The following is a 21,225-nucleotide window of genomic DNA, read 5'->3' on the forward strand; positions in this document are numbered from 1 at the left end:
GAGAGAGAGAGAGAGAGATGGTATTTTGTTTTTAAAAGATACATCCCAAAAGGATGTAGAGTGATCAAAGACTAAACATATTTATTTTATATTCACAAAATAACTTACACCCATGTCTAATGTAATGGATGTAATATTATGAATGGGTGTTACCTTAGGGTGTCTCAAGTTCTTTCCAACAAAAACATAATTTATAAATTCTTCCACTGCTTTCTCCTTGCTAATGAATGATTCCTGTCATCAATGCATGGAATTCAGAAGGCAGACATTCCACCCTGCAAAAACTGATTTCAGGGAGGTAGCACCATCAATTTGCAGGAGACTTCTGGGAGAGGTGGGATGTCTGCAATAGAGTAGCTCCTTAGCAACCGGCCAGCTAGTTTAAATAACGTTAGCTATGCTAATGAACGAATGACACCTGTTAAACCCACTTCAACATGTCTTTTACAGTCTTAACCCACCATGGGCAATAGAAAAGTCATTGCTGCAAACAGTGCAGCGAGCAATACTGTCATTATTTTTGACCCCTATTAGGCAGGGGTACATTTTAGTGTAGTCTGGGGTGACGTACGTTTTATGTTTTCTTTTTTTTCTGGAACACTCTGCCACAAAGCACTCTCGCTCGCGCTCTCTCTCTCTCTCTCTCCCTCGTGGTCGCTCTCGCTTTCTCTCTCGCTCTCTCGCTTGCTCTCACGCGCTCTCAAAAAAATGGATTTCCGTGATATTGTATATAATTTGCAGGCATCATGGAGCCACTATTCATATGCGGATGACTCCCGAAACTTCCGAGAGAGGTAGGATGTCTGAGAAGGATGAAGGGGGATCTCATCGAAACCCTTCAAATGTTGAAAGGCCTAGACAGAGTAGATGTGGAAAGGATGTTTCCCATGGTGGGAGAGTCTAGGAGAAAAGGACATAGCCTCAGGATAGAGGGGCGCCACATGCAGCTGTAGAGGCCCCGTCGTTGCGTGTATTTAAGGCAGAGATTGAAATGTTCTTGATTAGACTCAGCATCAAAGGTTACGGGTTGAAGGCCGGGAACTGGGGTTGAGTAAGAGATAGGAAAAAGGGATCAGCCATGATTGAATGGCCAAGCAGACTCGATGGCCAGATGGCCTAATTCTGCTCCTATGTCTTATGGTCTAACTCAAACACTTTAGTCTTCCTTACAATTGAGAGTATTTCCTCGTCAGCCTCACTCAGTCCTAAGCATCTATCTCTTATCTTCCAACTCTTCAAATTTCCTCCCTCTCAAGAGCAGAAGCTTCAAGATCTTAGTTCTAAACTTCAAAATAATCTCTATAAACACACTTGCTACGTGCATTTACTGTATATTCTCAAAACCTATCCTTTCAAACACGCCATTGATCAATTCTATTCCTTCATTCTTTAAGAGACTTCGCAGTGCAGCAACTATTTCCTCATTCTGTAGTGTTTGCAATTGTTCTCACCTCTGTGGAATATTGTGGGATTTGTTTACACATAGCAAATATGTTGCCAATATAGATAGTTGGCTTAATTAAGTGTTTTTTAAATGTGATACAAGCTAGCAGCAGTAGGTCATATTGACAGGTTTACACAGCTTTCAAACCAGAAAAAGCAAATTGATTGCATGTATTTATCAATGAGATAGTAAATCATTTTCTAACATTAGAAATTAAAGGCACTGCAGAAGATCTGGTCTGAAATGTCTTAAACTCACTTAGTTTGGGACAAAAAAATTAATATGAAGTATTATTAAAAGCACTATTATCAGGGAGCATGCATATTTGTCTTGAGTATTCTGATTATTTTCACTATTAAAAAAAATCACATGTTTGCTTCAACTGAACTTGTCCAAAATTTTCAATAAATCAGTTGAACTTATCTGGATGTTGGGAGACAAAAAGATAAATTATAATATTGTAATGAAATAATCATTAGTTTTATAATTAGTGAGAAAAATGCAAATATAAAGCAAACCTCGTATGTTATTTTAAATAAGTGTGCTGTTTTGAAATATGGCAGAGACACATCATTTCACTATTTGTGTGCATAGATTACTACACAGGAAATGGTATGAAGAGTAGCCTGTATGTTGTATCTGTTGGCATTTCAATGATTTATATTTAACTGTTCTTCATGGCAATCACTTACCCAATACAGAACATCTGTCCACCCTTCCATGGTTATACATTGAAAAACAGTTAACATTGCAAAAGCAAAGTTGTCAAAGTTTGTGATGCCTCCATTTGGGCCTGGCCACCCACCCTTGCATTCTGTACCATTCATGGGACATTGCCGGCCATTCTCTGAAAATGCACATGGTGCTGGCTCATCTTCTGCGATTATATCTGAAAATGGAAGAGAATAATATATATTAGAGGATTTGTGTTGGAAAGATTTGTTTCAAATCAATACATATTAAAAATGAAAGTGAGTCCAATAGATTAGAAATGCAAGGTAAATTTTAGAATAGGAATAATCATGAGCCATACTTTCTTTACTCAATGCACAAGGCATATGCAGGCAAGGCAATCAAATTCTGATAAACATTTATGAATATTTTGACAAATTTTAGAAGATCCCATCTGAGAGAAAGGTGCCAGATTTGCTGTCACAATTATGATCATTCGGCATCTCCATGTGCAAGGCAAATGTATATAGTTCAACAGAAGATGCTATCTCAGTTGCTCTATTAGATTCACAAAAGTGGCTTTTAGCCATCTGCCTCAGCACTAGAATACACCAAATTATTTGAAGTTGCTGCATTCACCTAAATGACCTGACAAACTCAGTGATATCGGAACATGAAATTATTGTTCATTATTGCTGACTAGTCATTCTCACATTGAAAACTAATAATGAAAATTTTGAAGTCTGTTTGCTACAAGTTTTAATTGTTGAGAGTATTTAATATCCTTTCTGTGTCTGTTATGCTCTACTAATGAAGTCTTTCATTCATTATCTCTTTCTACACCTGATTTGACCTTGTTGTTTTCTTTACAACTGCAGGCTAATCACATAATGAGAATGACAATCAGGCACTCACCATTACAATTGAAAAAATATGACAGCATCTTCTGGAGTACACACGTTAACTGTCAAACACAATAGACTGGAAGCAATTGTCTGTGACACCCTGCTCAACTGGCAAGAGCACCTTTGCAGTCTTAACTCTGGCAAGGCATGAACAACAACTGGATTTATAGAAGCTTCAGCACTAAAAAAAAAATGCCCTTTGAAGGAGACAGTGAAGTTGGATTTCCAGTGTCAATTTCACATTCTTCTAACTGCTGAACAACCTTTCTGATCCTGAAAGATTAATTTTATGTGTGCCCAGTTTAATTTGTTCAGAATATTTATTTGAAATTTGTTTCTATTAAGTGGAATAAAATTATTTTAATAAGACCATAAGATATAGTATCAGAATTAAGATATTCAGCCCATTGAGTCTGCTCTGCCATTCCATCATAACTGATTTAGTTATCCTCTCAACCCCACTTCCTGCCTTCTCCCCATTACATTTGACAACCTTACTAATCAAAGTACACTTAAGTATATCCAATGACTTGGCCTTCACAGCCATCTGTGATAATGAACTCCACGGATTCACCACTCTCAGGCTAAAGAAATTCCTCCTCAACTCTGTTCTAAAGGGCCATCCTTTTAATGTGGCTGTGCCTCCTAGACCCTCCCACTATAGGAAACTTCCGCACAACATCCGGTCCAACCAGGCATTTCAATATTCAATAGGTTTCAGTGAGATCACCCTTCATTCTTCTAAAATCCAGCAAGTATGGGGCCAAAGCCATACGTTAAATCTTTCATTCTCAGAATCATTCTCGTGAACCTTTTCTGGACCCTTTTGAATACCATCGCATCCTTTCTTAGATAAGGGGTCCAAAAGTGCTAACAATACTCCAAGATTGGTCTGACCAATACCTTATAAAGCCTCAGCATTAAATCTTTTGTTTATATACTCCAGTCTTCTCAAAATGAATGCTAACATTGCATTTGCCTTCCTTACTACCGACTCAACCTACAAATTAACCTTAGGTAATCCTGCACTAGGACTCCAAAGTCACTTTGCACCTCCTAGTTCTGCATTCACTCCCCATTTAGAAAATAGTCTATATCTTTATTCGTTCTAGCAAAGTGCACGACCATACAGTTCCCTACACTATATTCCATCTACCACATCTTTGTCCATTTTTCTAGTATGTCCAAGTGAAAAGATGAATATGATATTTAACCACAAATATACTAATCATTATTAAACATTTAAAAGGCTATTAAACTTTATCTATTTATTTGTTTGTTGCTGATACAAGGATTATTCCAATGAGATTAGGTACAGTCAATTTTGCTGTAAAACCTTTACAAACTTATATTAAGAAAGAAAAATCCATTCCACAAAGCTCAATGAAGCTTTGTGTTCAGATTTCTAAAAGTTTGGTGGTGAATACCATCCTTTTGGTAATGTCCAGAACACCACTGCAATGACTTCAAAAGGATAGTTTATTTCTTAATTTTCCAACCTGGTAACGCTTTCCATACTGCAATATTATTAGCTCAAAAATTCAATAAGCTTTACATATAAAATTCTAAAAACTTACATGGAAACAGTGCCCTACAAATTTTAAATAATAATGAAAGCCTAATGCAATGTGCAGAATTTGACCAATTCTGCTAGGATTTTAAATTAACGAAACAAAGATCCCCAAGAGAATGTTAGAATTTTTATCCACTATTCCATACATGACTTTTATCCATATTATTTGTCTATAATAGTACTTCAAACTTAGTTTTATTTTTCATAAAATTTTACATTAAGTTGGATATGCTTTTAAAAAGCATTAGTAGTCACTTACTTGTGTTAGTGAAATAACAGGTTTTGTGCATTTTTCCTATAAAAAGCTCCAATCCTATGATGGCATAGATGATGATTACAAACAATACCAGCAGAGCAATGTGGAGAAGGGGAACCATGGCCTTGATGATAGAGTTCAAGACAACTTGTAAGCCTTCATAAAAAAAAGAGCAATGAAGTTACATATAAGAAAATTATAACAAGTTATATTGAATACATATGAGGAAAATTACTCTGCCATAAAGATTTAATATCTCTGATCATAGAACCAGATGTTCCTAATGAGGATTTGCATTAGGATTGCAAAAGAAGTTAAAATGGGGAAAAGCCCTAGAATATAATTACTGTGTAAATACATCTATCGATGCTTCTGGACACATCTTCAGTGATGTTCCTGGAATCATCGGGTGTTTCAGGTCTTTCAACATCATACAACCTCCTCCAGGTGACCCAACCGGGGCTGATCAGACCCCAGCTTGTGTCCAGATGGCTAGCTACTTATGACTCCATGGCTCCCCTCTTTTGAGCCGCAGCCATCTTGAGGCCCTCTCTGCTGCATCGGTGGTACTGCGATGGCTCTCCTCTTCCTCTCTCCCTCGATGCCCAAAATGCTGAAGGCTCTAACTAAAGAACGGGCTATGAATCCCCTACAACCAACCTCCACTGGGAGACCCCTCGCTCTCCATCCAGCCTGCTGACAGTTGCTGACCAGTCCTGCGTACTTGGAGAGCTTCCTTTCAAAGGCCTCCTCCAAGCTACCTTCCCATGGGACTGTCAGCTCCAGCAGCACCACTTGCTTAGTAAACTCAGACACTAGGACAATGTCTGGTCGCACAAAATCACTGTGTTTATTTCCAAATGTAATTAATTTGCAACAAACGGTAACTTCTACATTTTTTAAATGTAACAATTTTGCTTCAAGAAGACTACTTCAAAGATTATTTGAAAATTCCATAAAATGAAGTAAATCTTGAAAATTTGTACTGAAGAGTATTTGGCAAGATATCAGAGAGAATAAAGTAACTTCAATAGAATTATTCAGTATTTAGTATTTACAAGTTGTCATTTGGGAAGTAACGTTTCATTTTAGGAATTCATCATGCTTAGTATAAAAACATGCTGAATTGTTAAGGTCCCTTAAGGTTGTCACAGCCCACGGAGATAGTGAGATAGTGAGGACAAGCTCCTCCACCTATTAAATGTTCCTAATGGCATGCATCTCAAATAGTCTCTGATAACCAAGTCCAGGTCCAGGCCTTCATGTATAGCTTAGCTACTAAGCCCAGCAGAACTATTTCTACTCAGAGGAACACAAACACGAGGAATTCTGCAGATGCTGGAAATTCAAGCAACACACATCAAAGTTGCTGGTGAACGCAGCAGGCCAGGCAGCATCTCTAGGAAGAGGTACAGTCGACATTTCAGGCCGAGACCCTTCGTCAGCTCTACTCAGAGGAAAATGGGCAAAGGCGGGTCACTTTGGGCAGATGGGGCTCATCAGCCATGGTTTGCAGCTCATCATAGAGAAGGAAAACTCTGATCTCAAATCTCCGCTACCTAGCGGCTATACCCACTCATGGGAAAGGCTTTGGGAGTAAACCCTGAGGAAAAATCTGGAGCTGGAGTCCATAAGGCAGTCAAATATCGAGTTCAACGCTGACTGGCAACTTCTGTGACACTGCAGGTGCCAAACTGTATCGGTCTCTGCCCTTCCTTTATTTTCATCAGCTGCATAGAGTGGGGGAGCCTGCTGCATGGGCAACAGCTTGATCTCCATATCATACTGCCCTGGCTTGCATATCACATAGACAGTAGGATCCATAGTTGATCCCAACCAACGGAGAGACTCAAAGCACATAAAAAGTACATCAAAATTCAAAGTTATATTATCTATGAGAAGGTACTTTTATTTCTTCTCTTGACTTTTGCTTCAAATCAAAGTAATGCTAGCACTGTTGTGAATATTTTAATTTGTTAATTAACAGCAACCTGCACTTATGTGACTTCAATGTATTTAAGCATCCCAAAGTGCTTCACAAGTGATTTAACACACAAAGTTCAGTAATGAACCACATTTGGTGACATTAGATTATAAAGTGAACAGTAATTAACAAAAATAGTGAAACCTTTCAGTTTAAAAAAGCATCTTAAGGAGGAAATACATAGAAAGGCATAGAAGGTTAGGGTATGATCTCAAGAACTGCAAGAAAAACTTTCAAGAGCAAAGGGGTCAGCAAAGTTAAAAATAGATGCTGTTCTTAGACCACAAAGAAACTTACTTGGTACTCCAGATACAAGTCGCAGAGGTCGCAATACACGAAAGGCTCGGAGCGCCTTGACATCAAAACCACCTGAAGGTTTACCACCTGAAGTAGCTTGCCCATCAACATTCTCTACTTTGGTTACTTGTTCCAAAACAACACTAAACAAACTGTACAAATTAAAAAGATAGTCACAGGGTTAGCTCCCCTCATGAGTTATCCTTTATTTCAATACAAAATAGTACATTGATCCTATGCTGGTATTAAATGTTAGAATTTTCAACACAAATCTGTAAATACATTCAAAAAAATTCTTCCACTAGACTATGATGAAGCACTTAAATCTGTACTTTATGGACCAAGGTACACTCAATAATAAGAAGAAACCATCTGATAAAGAAAACACATTCATTATAGAATCATAACTAAAATATTTTCTAAAAAAACAATGGGGGAGATTAGGAGACATGGGATCCCTGGTGACTTGGTCTGATACAAAATTTGCTTATTCAAAGACAAAAGGGTGCTGGTGAAGGGGTGTTATTTTGACTGGAGGTCTCTAACCAGTGGTGTACTGCAACATCAGAGCTTGGATCTCTGCTGTGTGTAACACACATAAATAATTTACACAAAAATGTAAGGTGGTCTGATGAGCAAGTATGCAGATGACTCAAAAATGTATGGAATTGTAAATAAAAGATACAACAGAATATAGATCAGATAGAAATTTGGATGGAAAAATAGTAGAGTTTAATCTAATCAAGTGTGAGGTGATGCATGTTGGGAGCTCAAATGCAAGAGGAAAATATACAGTAAACAGCAGGATCCTTAAGAGCATTGATGAAAGCAGGGTGCAATTTGTTAGCTCCCTGAAAGTGGTAACATAAATGAATAGAGTGATAGACAATGCGTATGATATGCCTATCTTCATTGGTAAGAGTTTTAAGTATAAAAGATAACAAGATATGTTGCAGCTGTAAAGAATTTCGGCTAGGCCATATTTGGAGTATTGTGTGCAGTTCTGGTCATTGCATTTCAGGAAGGATGTGGAGGTTTTAGAGATGGTGCAGAAGAGGTTCAACAGGATGTTGCCTGAATTGAAGAATATTAACTAATAAAGAGAAGGTGGATAGACTTGGATTGTTTTCTCTGGAGCATAGGAAGCTCAGGGGCAACATGACAGAAGTGTATAAAATTATGAGAGGCATGAATACGTCAGATAGTCAGAGCCTTTTATCCAGGATGGAAATGTTGGATACCAGAGGGAATAAGTTTAAGATAACTGGAGGAAAGTTTAAAGGAGATTTACAAAGCGAGTTTTTTATTTTACAAAGAGTGATAGGTGCTTGGAATGTGCCACCAGAAGAACTGGTAGAAGCAGATACGATAGAAACATTTGAGAAGCATTTAAACAAACATATTAATGGTAAGGAAGATATGGATATGGATCTTGTGCCAGCAAATGGGACTAGTTTAGAATGGCATCATGGCCAGCAAAGACAACATGGGCCAAGATGCTGTACTGTACAAAGTACATGTTTTAATAAGCTAGCAGCAAAAAAAGACTTATGGTAGTCACAAAAGCATTGCAGCTTTGTAGAATGTACTAAGGATTTCATTGTGATCTTATTATTTACTATTAAGATGAAAATGCGTGCTACTGAGTGATTAAAAGCTTCTCCAGCTGCCTGGACTCACAATACAGGTCCACAATCCGAAATCCTTGGGGCCAATTGCATTTCGGAATTCAGAATTTTTCGGATTTCAGACCGCCCCCCCCCCGCCGATACCAAAAAACACGTATGCTCAAGTCCCTTATTTAACCTGTCTCAGTGCGGTGAACTTTAAGACCTGGCGGCACACCAAACCTACGCACATCCTCCCGTATACTTTAAATCATCTATAGATTACTTATAATACCTAATACAATGTAAATGCTATGTAAATAGTTATAACTGTATTGGTTAGGGAATAATGACAAGAAGAAATTTTATTTCCAACAAAAACATTCAATAAAACATAAAAATATACAGCTTCAAACAAACCGAATCAAACATATGGTAAATGATTTATTGGACTAAATGTAGAACGTCACTGTCACTATAAAACTTCAGTAACTTGTCTTTCTGTTTATTTAAATCATATACAATGGTAGTTCCAACACTATTTTCTTCAGTAAGACGCCGCACAGACACACCACGATCAAGCTTCTGCAATAACACCATTTTCTACGTTATTGATAAAGATAGATGCTTTCTTCTCTTTTTCTCATTGTTACCCATAGGGGTATCTGCACCTCCTTTTGACATTTTCACAGTGAAATTAAACACAAAGTCAACAATGAACACAAAATATCAGCTAACACCTGTAACCAGTACGAGTGCTGAGCCACAACTGACATCTGGCGGCCTCTGCTAGTGCTGCCATGTCACAGCTGAGTGACGTCAGCTGTTGGCGAAAAAAACTTCGGTTTTTGGAGCTTTTTGGATTTCAGAATTTAGGATAAAGGAATGTGCACCTGTATTTACATCATTCAACAGCAGCCCAATCATCAATAGTTAATTCACATAAATTGTGAAATCTACATGAAAACACAATTTAAATATTACACTTTACAGGATTTATCACCACTACCAAGTTATAATTTCCTTTGCCTGCTAAGAACAGCAAGAAAAATGTATTATAATGAGAAGAAATCACCAACAGTTTATTTTGCCATATTTTAGATTCTGTTGAATACCCCCTGTATTTGAATTGTGACAGAAATTAATGCTAAAAGTCTCAGTGGCGGGTTCAGCATAAATCTCTGACTCTCACACCATGCTGAAATTTGTCACTTAGCAAGAATAAGGCCTATGATCTATCTATCTAGCTATCTATATACTACTAAAACTCTCATGCTCTGTCTGTCTGTTTGTCTGTGACCTCCAATTAGCGCGAACGGCGCATTACAGCGGCACACTTTTCGGCTCAATCGAATGAAAATGTGCAAACTTACAGAATGCAGGCAAAGTTCAGGGTTATATATTTGTATAAAATTGCTCATTTGCCAAAAAGCAACAGGCTGGCTTTCACCCGAGACCCGATCGGCCATCATGGAAATCGGGACGCGACAGCCCGACGCATGCGCACGGCCAGCCTTAGCAGCGTCACCTACTGGAGCAAAAGGGCAGGGCAGCTCTATTTCGAGGGGTCAGGTCACATTCTGGTAATCACCATCAGCATGTGCAGGATTGGGACAGATCTAACTGCCACCCATCAATAAGAGATAAATAAATCTTATTGCAATGACGTACTTCGAGACACCCATAAAACCTTTTGCTGCAGTCAAAGGACAGTGGTGACTATATCACGTCCATTTAGGAGAGCGCCAACCACATCATCAAGAATAATCAGCATCCTTTGGTGTTAGTGCTTCGTATCCTCTATCCAGCATTAGGGTAAAAAAAAATGGTCAGCCTAATTATGCCGCGTGGAAAGGGAAGGAGGACATTATGGTCAAGAGATGATGCCAAACATCGTTGGGAAGCGGCAAGGAGAGGGCGAGAACAAGAATCGGATGAGGCCAGGGCCGCACAAATCCAGGATCAAAGTGTCAGGACAAAAAAAGATGAGAGAAGAAGAGACAGAGGAGTAGAGGCATGCATGTCTCCAGAATCAGAGACAAATAACAAACAGCAGAAAAGCTGAAGAGATGGGGGATGAAAGGGCTGCACTTCTCCAGAATGACAAAAACAGGCACAGGAGGAGGAGACAGGAAGAGACAAAGAAGCTGAGAAATTCACTTCTCCAGGATCAGAGACAAAGAACAAACAGCAGAAGAACTGAAGAGGCAGGGGATGAAAGGACTGCACATCTCCAGAATGACAACGAGAGGCACGAGGGTGGCAGATAAACCAGAAATGATGCCATCAGAAGTGTCCTTCGTTAAATGAGGAGGAGCTATATTTGCTTTGCTACTCGTCGTTCTTCTTTAATAAACTGAGGTTTTCTACTTCAGTTTCCATAGCAAAGCCATACCAACAGCATTCAGGAAAATTTAATGTTCATTCTGGTCATATCAGACTACACTACCCTTCTCTCAAAGGGTGCCCCAACGGGTCACCCCGTTGTCTAGTACAAACTAAAACTTGAATTTATTCTGTAATCTGTGGTTATATTTATACAGGTGTGACCCAAATTGTATCCTAATGCGTAGCCTTAGTTTTCCAGCTAGATTTGCATACGCTTAGCTCTCCCATGAAGAGCATGCCAGTCTTTCTTTCTTTAGAGATTATAGCTGATCTGCAGCACTTTGCAAATGCAGTAAACCATGTTTTAGATTCTGTTAAATATTTGAATTGTGACCCAGAAATTAACGCTAAAAGTCTCAGTGGCGGGTTCAGGATAGATCTCTGACTCTCACACCATGCCAAAATTTGTTACTTAGCGAGAATAGGGCCTGTGGTACAAACTAAAACTTGAATTTATTCTGTAATCTGTAGTTATATTTAACACAGGTGTGACACAAATTATATCCTAATTGCGTAGCCTTAGTTTTCCAGCTAGATTGGTATACGCTTAGCTCTCCCATGAAGAGCATGCCAGTCTTTCTTTCTTCAGAGATTATAGCTGATCTGCAGCACTTTGCAAATGCAGTAAACTGGAAATAAAATGTTTTTATTAAATTTTCAAGATAGTCTGCTGAGCTTAAGCTGACTATTTGAGAGATGACAATACAAAGCAAATATCGTCCAAGTTCAGAACCTGTAGGTACGGCAACTTAAGTTATTTATAACAAAGAGTTTTAATAGCATTTTAAGAAAATTTGAGTAAAACTGCATGAAGTATTTTTTCTAGGAAAGACTTTATTCTTGTGATACTTCTTGATTTCTCTATTTGTCTTGCTTTTCCTCTTTAGAGAAGTTTTCAGTCTTTTGGATGTAAAATAGGCTGCATGCACGGCTGCTTTCAGAACCACTTTTATGCTAATTATGAAGCATGCTAACCAGATACTTATGGCTGCTTTTCACATTTCGAACTATGCACTCTTGGACACATTACAACACAGACATCCAAAGTAATTTACAGCAACAGCTTATCACATTAAGACAAAACTACAGAAAGCAAAAACAAAATAGCCAAGTTTAGAAGAGCTAAGGAGATTTATTTTGGAATGACATTACAGTTACAATAGATCTGAAATAGAACCATAAGTGACATGCAGATCTTATAGCCAAAGTACAATATGGACATTTTTTCAAAATTCATCTAATTAAGAAACATAGAAATCTAAAGTACATTACAGCCCATAACATTGTGCCAACCATGTAACCTACTCTAGAAACTGCCTAGAATTTCCCTATCACATAGCCCTCTATTTTTCTATGCTCCATGTACATGTACCTATCCAGGAGTCTCTTAAAAGACCCTATTATATCCATCCCTACCACCCTCACTGGCAGAGCATTCCATGTACCCACCACTCTCTGTGTGAAAACTTACCTCTGACGTTCCTCTTGTACCTACTTTCAAGCACCCTACAACTAAGTCCCCTCGTGTTAGCCATTTCAGTCCTCGGAAAAAGTCTCTAACTATCCCCACGATCAATGCCTCTCATCATCTTACACCTCTATCGGGTCACCTCTCCTCCTCTGTCACTTCAAGGAGAAAACACCAAGTTCACTCAACCTATTCTCATAATGTATTCTCTCCGATACAGGCAACATCCTTGTAAATCTCCTCTGCACTCTCTCTATAGTATCCACATCTTACCTGTAGTGAGATGACCAGAACTGAACACAGTACTCCAAGTGGGGTCTAACTAAGATCTTAGATAGCTGTAACATTACCTCACAGCTCTTTAACTCAATTCCACAGTTGATGAAGGCCAACACATCATATGCCTTCTTAACAATACTTTCAACCTGCACAGCAGCTTTGAGTGTCCTGTGGACAAGGACCCCAAGATATGATACCTCAAGTGTTTCTGATCTGGATCGGTGAATTCTTATGCACTTATTGTAAAATTGTTACTCTAAATGAAAAAAAGAATGCTGAGTTGAAGAAACATACAAATAAATGTACAATATGAAATCAGAAATTCTTAAACATCACTTATAGGTACCATGCATACTCACGTTTCCAAGAAAAACTGGACATTTCTTTTAACAGTACTCAGAAGCATGGAAATAGATGTATGAATTTAAATGCATAATTCTGTAATAATTTATGTTTATGTTTTTGTGTGAATGCAGCTTATATGATGATGCGTGCCTTTGACTTTGTTGCAATTAAGCTTCTCATTGCACCGGTGCATATTTGGACTTGTGTATTTGACAACAAAATTGACTTTGACTTTGATGAACGTATACAGTTTAGAAAGTGATCCATAATACACTGGATGGTATTGAAATTGTTGCAAACATCCCTGAAGTGGGTTTTGTTGCCAACAGTTTTCATGTTGCATTTGTTTCATGTCATTTGCACAAACAGCTCATTAATGAGTTCATTCTGTTCTTCAAAAATACTTCCAAGACTTTGCAAGATATTTCTCCACAAGCAATGACAGATTTTGTTTTGGAAGTGATTAAGCAAGTGGTCCTGCAAGTAATGCAGCTATCCAATGCTGTCTGTATGGAATCTGCACATTCACGCCTGACATCTTGAGTTTCCCTGGGGTGCTTTCCTTTCCTCCTACATTACAAAGATATGTGGATCATTGAATGAACTGGCTACAGTAAATGCCATAGTGTAGGTGGGTGGTAGAGGAATTCAGGGCTGTAAATGGACTAGAGTGAGAGAATAGGAACAGGGTTTAGAAATGGGATTGATGAGTTTACTCAGTGCACAGACCCAGTATTATTATTCTCCCTCAGAGCAGCTATTGCCACCATCTAGCTCTGTCAACCTTCAAGAGAAATATGAATTCTTTGGTCTGAAGTTACAGCAATATCGTGCCAAATTTCACATTACACTTGTCAAACCATAAAGAACACAAATGCAGAAACTAAATTTTTATAAAGTCCTTTACAAAATCAAGACGTGACAAGGTAATTCTTAATCAATTGTCAAAATGACACTGATCCATGGATGGATCAGCATGCGAAGCAGCAAAACAGATAATTTAATGATATGAAACCCATAAGCTGGTGACAAAATTCACACACTCCAACCATCACTAATAGACATTTTAAAAAAGCTCAGTTCTGATCAGCCCGTCTTTAACATTTTGTTGATGTTATTTGCTCTGCATCCATGATACGGAGATATTTTTATTCAACTTGTTTGCTTTAATTCTTTAAATTATCTTCAGTCTACTGAGATTAAACCTTACTATTATTTCTACTTCAATCTAGTTAGCCTCTTCGAAACTTCCTACTGAGGCTACATGTTGACATCAGCACCACAGCCCAAATTTCTCATTCTTTGTTGTACAATCCAACTGTTTTTGAGGCTATAACACTTGGTTCCAGAACACATAATGTTCAGGTTCAAAGGATTCCAATATGACAAACATGGTGCTTGTAACTCAAGTGGCGAGGTGCCCACATTCTGAAATTTGTTAGCACACGTGATGTAGATTGCTCTTGAATGCATGCAGAGCTGGCAGATCATAACATGTACCAGACTAACTTGATACCAGTATTGCTAAACTGACCCTTGCTGTTTCAGCTTCTGCTCTCTATTAACCTACTGTACTACTCCAAAAGCCCAATCTTCTGTCCTCAAACTTCTGGAACTGGCCTTGTAAATTGGAACCTTCTGACTCGGGATAACTTGTACAATGAAAACAGGTGCCAAATGCACATCAACTAAACTAAGTACTAGAAATGGAATAGCTGAGCTTATTTTATCAGATATGTCATCTCACAACGGTCACAACACAATATCTTTGTAAATTCAGGTCAGTTCAGTTGTAAGCACAAACAAATGGCTAAACTACAACGACACATAAGCAATAGGACTATGGTGAATAAATATGGAAAAATAAATGTGTGTGTTATGTGCAAAAGGGCATGTAGGAATAAAATAATTTATAAAAAAGGTATTTAACAATTAGCATAAAATAGAGAACTGTAAAAGGAACAGTAGGAGAGGACAATTAAGTGAAAGGATTTACCAAATCTGACAAGCATCAGATGATTGAATTTAATATCAAAATGATAGTATGCCTATGAAGGTCTCTTCACTTCATGTTCTTGATATTTATTGCTTATTTATTTATTATTATGATTGTTTTGTAATTCCACAGTTTGTTGTCTTTTCCACACTGGTTATCCACCCTGTTGGTGTGGTCTTTCTTTGATTCTATTATGATTATTGAATTTGAGTATGCCTGCAAGAAAATGAATCTCAACATTGTATATGGTGACATACATGTTCTTTGATAACAAATTTACTTTGAACTTTGAAACTTAAAGGTTGCAAATGATTGCTTAACCAGTTTTGAGGGAAATCTGATCTCGGGATTAAATGGAATTTTCTTGATAACAACCTGAACTTGCTAAGGGTCTGAGCTACAACTGCTGTATTGGGAAGTGTGTGCTTAAGTTGTGATGATCATTTAATAGTTTGGTCATTAAATGTGCAAACAAGCCACAACCATTATTCAAAAGAATTGGTGCAAATTCTGCACACTTTCCACCACACACCCATAGAAGTTTGCCAAGGTTTTTGATGACGTGACAAACCTCAGGAATATCAGGAGCTGTTAACTGTAAACAAACTATGTAAATGCAGATATAAATAAATAGCAATAAATAACGAGCATGAAATGACAACATAATAGAGTCCTTAAATGAGTGTAGCTATCCCCTTTTGTTCAAGAGCCTGATGGTTGAGGAGTAGTAACTGTTCTTGAAGCTGGTGGCGCAAGTCCTGAGGCAGCTGTACCTCCTACCTGATGGCAGTAGTGAGAAGACAGCATGGCCTGAGTGGTGAGGATCTTTGATGATGGATGCTGCTTTTCTATGGCAAAGTTTCATATAGGTGTGCTCAATGGTTTGGACGGTTTTACCAGTGATGTACTAGGCAGAATTCGCTACCTTTGTAGGATTTTCCACTCAAAAGCATTGGTGTTCCCATACCAGGCCACAATGCAGCCAGTCAGCACATCTTCCACCACACATCTATAGAAGTTTTCACAGGTTTTTGATGACATGCCAAACCTCCACAGATTCCTGCGGAAGAAGAGGTGCTGTCATGCTTTATTTGCAATAATATTTATATCATGGGTCCAGGACAGGTAGTCTGAGATAGTGACACCCAGGAATTTAAAGTTACTGACCCTCTCCACCTCAGATCCTCCTATGATTACTGGCTCATGGAATTCTGGTTTCCTTCTCCTGAAGTCTACAATCAGTTCCTTGGTCTTATTGACATTGAGTAAGAGGTTGCTGTTAATACACCACTCAGTCAAGCTTTCAATTTCCCTCCTGAATGCTGGTTCATCACCCCCTTTGACACAGCCCACAACAGTGGTCTCGTCAGCAAACTTGTATATGGTGTTGGAGCTGTGCTAAGCCACACAGTCATAGGTGTAAAGCGAGTAGACCAGGGGGCTAAGCATGCATCCCAGCGGTGCTCCTGTGATGACGGAGATTGTGGAAGAGATGTTTTTACCAATCTGAATTGACTGGGGTCTACAAGTGAAGAAATCCAGGATCCAGCCACACAAGAGGGTACTGAAGCCCAGGTCTTGGAGTTTACTGATTGATTTTGAGGGGACGATGGTGTTAAATGCCGAGTTGTAATCGTTAAAGAGCATCCTATTGTATGCATCTTTGCTGTCTAGATGTTCCAGCATTGTGTGAAGAGCCAATGAGATATCATCTGCCGTAGACCTGTTGCTTCAGCAGGTGAATTGGAGCGGTTCCAAGTCACCATTCAGACAAGAGCTGATATGCTTTAACACCAGTCTCTCAAAACACTTCATCACTGAGGATGTAAGTGCCACTGGGCGATTGTCATTTAAACAGGTTACCACACTCCCCTTGGGCACTGGTACAATTGAAGCTTGCTTGAAGCAGGTGGGTACCACACACTGCCAGAGCGAGAGGTTCAAGATATCCGTGAATACACCAGCATAATATTAAATAATATTACAAGTGATAGCAATGATAATTCCAGAAATTCACTAAGTTATTCTGTACTACATCACAATGATAAAACACTAAACACCATAATATAGCTTGTGATGCAGCATGAAAGAAATGGCAGTAACCACATAATTTTCAACCTGCACGTTGATATGTTAGGTTTCTATTGTAACAAACCTTACATTTTATAATCTTCTCAATTCATTAATGAACTTACAAAAATGTTACAATGGTATGTTTTGTAACTGTCATTAAAAATGAAACTTACCCCACTATTACAATTACAAAGTCCATCAAATTCCATCCATTTCTTACATACGCATTGGGATGTAACATCAGTCCATATGCTATAATCTTCAAACAAGTTTCAATTGTAAAAATTATAAGGAAGGCGTATTCTACTGTTTCCTGAAAGACAAAAACATACAATCATATATCATCAATTCACAAAACTAACATATGCAACATCTTTTTAATAAAATAGATGCAAAGTTTTAACTATGAATTATAAATTTGGAAAAATGTCTTATGTTATTTTGTAGATCATTAATGCAAGTTCGACATAAATCTGAACTTCATTCTTGTCAAGTTGAAGGATGCATTCACTGTGATCAAAACTGTTTGTCTGCAATCTTCTGTTAATTTAAAATCCTATTCCACTACAGATTCCCCATCACTTTGCAAAGTATTATTTTTCAATGTCAAATACACTGCCCCAGCCAATATTAGACTTCAAAGCTTACAGCTCCTTTTCTGAATCATGCCCTTTTACTTCAGTACAGGTAGAAAAAAACAGGTAGTATCATTTTGGCTTTTAAACCTGACTCTATACACATTTGTTCATAGCATGATAAATATATGTTTTGAAACTTTCTCGTTCGTTTTTCTATGTTCCCACTCTTTAACTGCTCCCATTCACTCACCAACTAGATAACCTTGTTTACTGCTTATCCCCTCTGTCAGCATCAACTGATACCCAAACTTCAGAGCTTTACAAGCAACAAATTACAGTAGCCATAAACATATTCTAAATAATAGAAATCACAGAAACTTATTTCCAACAATTCATGAATCCAATGGAATAAACATGGTTTTCAAATTTTGGGTAGTCACCTTGTTCCCCCCCCCAACTCATTCCTCACATTTTGTCTCATTTCCCACCACATGCCTTTGACCCTCCAACATACACAGTTCACCCACATGCATTTCCCCCACCCACATCACCTGCTTCCCTCATCATGTTCTGTTTCCATCTGCCATCCTCAACTTCCTTAACACTCCCCAATATCATCTCCCTTACTCATCAATTTCAGCACTGGTAGCCTTTGTTTTCTTACTTATCATCCTCCAACTTTTATCATCTCTAATCTCCTCTTCCCCAACCTCATTCAATCAGTCTCTCCTTTATTCCCTCTCTGTCTCCATCCATTGTCCTCTACCTCTTAATTCCACCCCTTCCCTCCCATACCTAACTCAACCAGCATACACCATCGTTCGTCCCTCTTTGTACACAAACCACCTCAGACTCCTGCCTCACCATTCACTCTCTCTTCTCCTTATTGGCTATCTCCCCTCTCTAATCTCAGTTCTTTCCACCCAAAATATTGGTAATTCCTCCACCAACACTCTCCTGTCTTCAAACAATTTGTTTCTTTTTAAACTAACACAGGAATACCATTGACAAAAACTGCACTTATTGTACTTTAAAAACGCAATGGGGCACCCTGGGGAATTATTGCAGTCTTTTTTGTAAAGGTACTCCCACTTTATAACATCTCAAATGTTTCAGGAATACGGTCCAGTGAGAATGAAAGTTATATTTCTTAAGATAATGTTTGATCTGCAGGAGATGGCATTTCATTGAGCCTATAAATCTTTATCTTTGAATGGAAGAAAACCCAGGTGTGGGATGTGTTGTCAAATCAGCCTTGGCAAGTTACTTCAGTGCATCTTGCAAATGATACATACTGGACCTACAGTGCACTGACAATGTGAAGAAATAATGTTTACAGTGATAAATGGGATGCTATCAGCTGGGTTGCTTTGTCTTGCAAGCTGTGATTTTTGTTCAGACTGCATCCATAAAAGAGTACCCAATTTTTTCATTTGCACTCAAGATCTGAGCCCTTTTAACAGTTGGAAAGACTTTGTGAAGTCAGGACAGCATCTGGAAATGGGCACAGCTAATAAGGGTACAGTTTCAAACACCCAGCAACTTCAATCCTGGCCCTTGGTTCTGCTTGTGTGGAATTTGCACATTCACTCTGTAACCCAAAGGTTTTTTTTGGATGCTCCGGTTTCTTTCCACATTCAAAAGATATTCAATTGACCACTACAAAATACCCTGAGTAAAGTGAGCCATAGATTATGGAGCAATTGATGGGAGTGTGGAAGAATAAAATGGAATTTATGTAAATTGATAGTCAAAATGGCCCAGTGGGATGAAGGATCTGTTTCTGCACCATATGACTGTTTTATTAATGATTCGTCCAAGTAATTAATGTATATTACTAAAATCATTGGTCCCAGTATCAACCCCGGGTGAACATTTCTTTTCAATCCAATAAATAATGATTCATGTCTACTTTCTCTTTCAATTCATATTCACAAAACAAAGAAGCTGGTAATTGACTTCAGGAAGCAGGGTAGAGTACACACTCCTGACTTTATCAATGGTGATGAGATGGACATTATTTAGAGCTTCAAGATCCTACGTGTAAATATCACCAGCAATTTCTGCTGATCCAGCCATGTGGACACTACATCCAAAAGCAAAACACAGTAATGCCTCTTTCCTCATAAAACTAAGATTGTTTGGCATGTCCCCAATGACCTTAACCAGTTTTTATTGATACAGCATAAAAAGCATTTTATCTGAATGCACCACAACATAGTGTGACAACTACTCTACCTAAGACCACAATAAATTGCAAAGTTGCGAACACAGCCCAGTTCATCATGGAAACCAACCTCTCCACCTTTTTCTCTACCTACACTTTCCACTCCCTTGGAGACACAGCTGATCAAGTAATTCTCCCTTCTCCCCTTTCCCTTTGGTCAGAGGGTGAAGGCCTGAAAGCATGATCCACCAGACTCTAGGAGAGCTTTTGTTTCATTGCAATGCAACTTTTGAATGGACCTCCCGTACACTAAAAGCATGAACTCTTAAACTCCCAATCTGCCTCATTATGGCCCTTGTGAGTTATTTATCTCCCTGCACTGCTCTTTCTCTGTATTTGTAACACTATATTTAGCATTCTGTTTTCACTTTACTGCCTTGATGTAATTATGTAAGGTGTGATCTGTCCGGATTGCATGGCAATCAAAAGCTTTTCACTATCTCAGTATATGTGACAATAATAAACTAATAGCAATCCCAAAAAAGTAAACTAATCTAATTGTTCTGCTGTAACTCAAACACACATTTCTGCATGAACAGTTCAGACTTCTGATGCTGTAAATTATCCACTATTCTGCTGCCCCATATTCAAATTTTAATTTCCCAGCTACAAGGTGGGTCTTGAGTGTGCGTCTCAAGTGACAGTTCAGGCCTCCAAATAGTCATCATCATCTAATCATTATGAACATAGAACAAAGATCAGTGCCCTTCAGTACAGGCCCTTCGGCCCACGATATTTGCCAACCTATATGAACCTACTCCATGATCAAACTTCCCTCCTAATAGCCCATTACCCTCCATTTTCTGACATCTGTGGGCCTATTTATGAGGCTCTTAAATGTCTCTTTTGTACCATGCTTTGGATGTTGTGTGATATTGGCCATTGTTGCCCTGGGAGAATGGTGCTGGCTGCCAACTCTATCAATGCTTCTCATACACTTATAGACTTCTAGCAAGTCACTTTTCATCCTCCTTTGTTCCAAAAAGAAAAGCCCTAGCTTGCTTAACCTTTCCTCACGAAACACGTTCTCTAATCCAGACAGCGTCCTGGTTAATCTTGCCAGCATCCTCTTTAAAGCTTCCACATCCTTCCTACAATGAATTGACCAGAACTGAACACAATAATCCAAGTGT

At 38.5% G+C, this 21,225-nt stretch overlaps 1 protein-coding gene across 1 annotated transcript in view; it reads right to left on the bottom strand.

Moving 5' to 3' along the window:
• LOC134356872 (voltage-dependent L-type calcium channel subunit alpha-1D-like) overlaps positions 1-21,225 on the bottom strand; it is a 395,212-nt gene that overhangs the window by 203,035 nt on the left and 170,952 nt on the right. Inside the window, exons 4-7 of the mRNA XM_063068094.1 lie at positions 17,461-17,600; positions 7,132-7,283; positions 4,854-5,006; positions 2,137-2,333 (exon numbers count right to left, since the gene is read on the bottom strand). Of these exons, the coding sequence (XP_062924164.1) occupies positions 2,137-2,333; positions 4,854-5,006; positions 7,132-7,283; positions 17,461-17,600 (642 nt within the window). The remainder of the gene's footprint in view (positions 1-2,136; positions 2,334-4,853; positions 5,007-7,131; positions 7,284-17,460; positions 17,601-21,225) is intronic.

Source organism: Mobula hypostoma, chromosome 15, assembly GCF_963921235.1.
Source record: "Mobula hypostoma chromosome 15, sMobHyp1.1, whole genome shotgun sequence".
NCBI classification, from domain to species: domain Eukaryota; kingdom Metazoa; phylum Chordata; class Chondrichthyes; order Myliobatiformes; family Myliobatidae; genus Mobula; species Mobula hypostoma.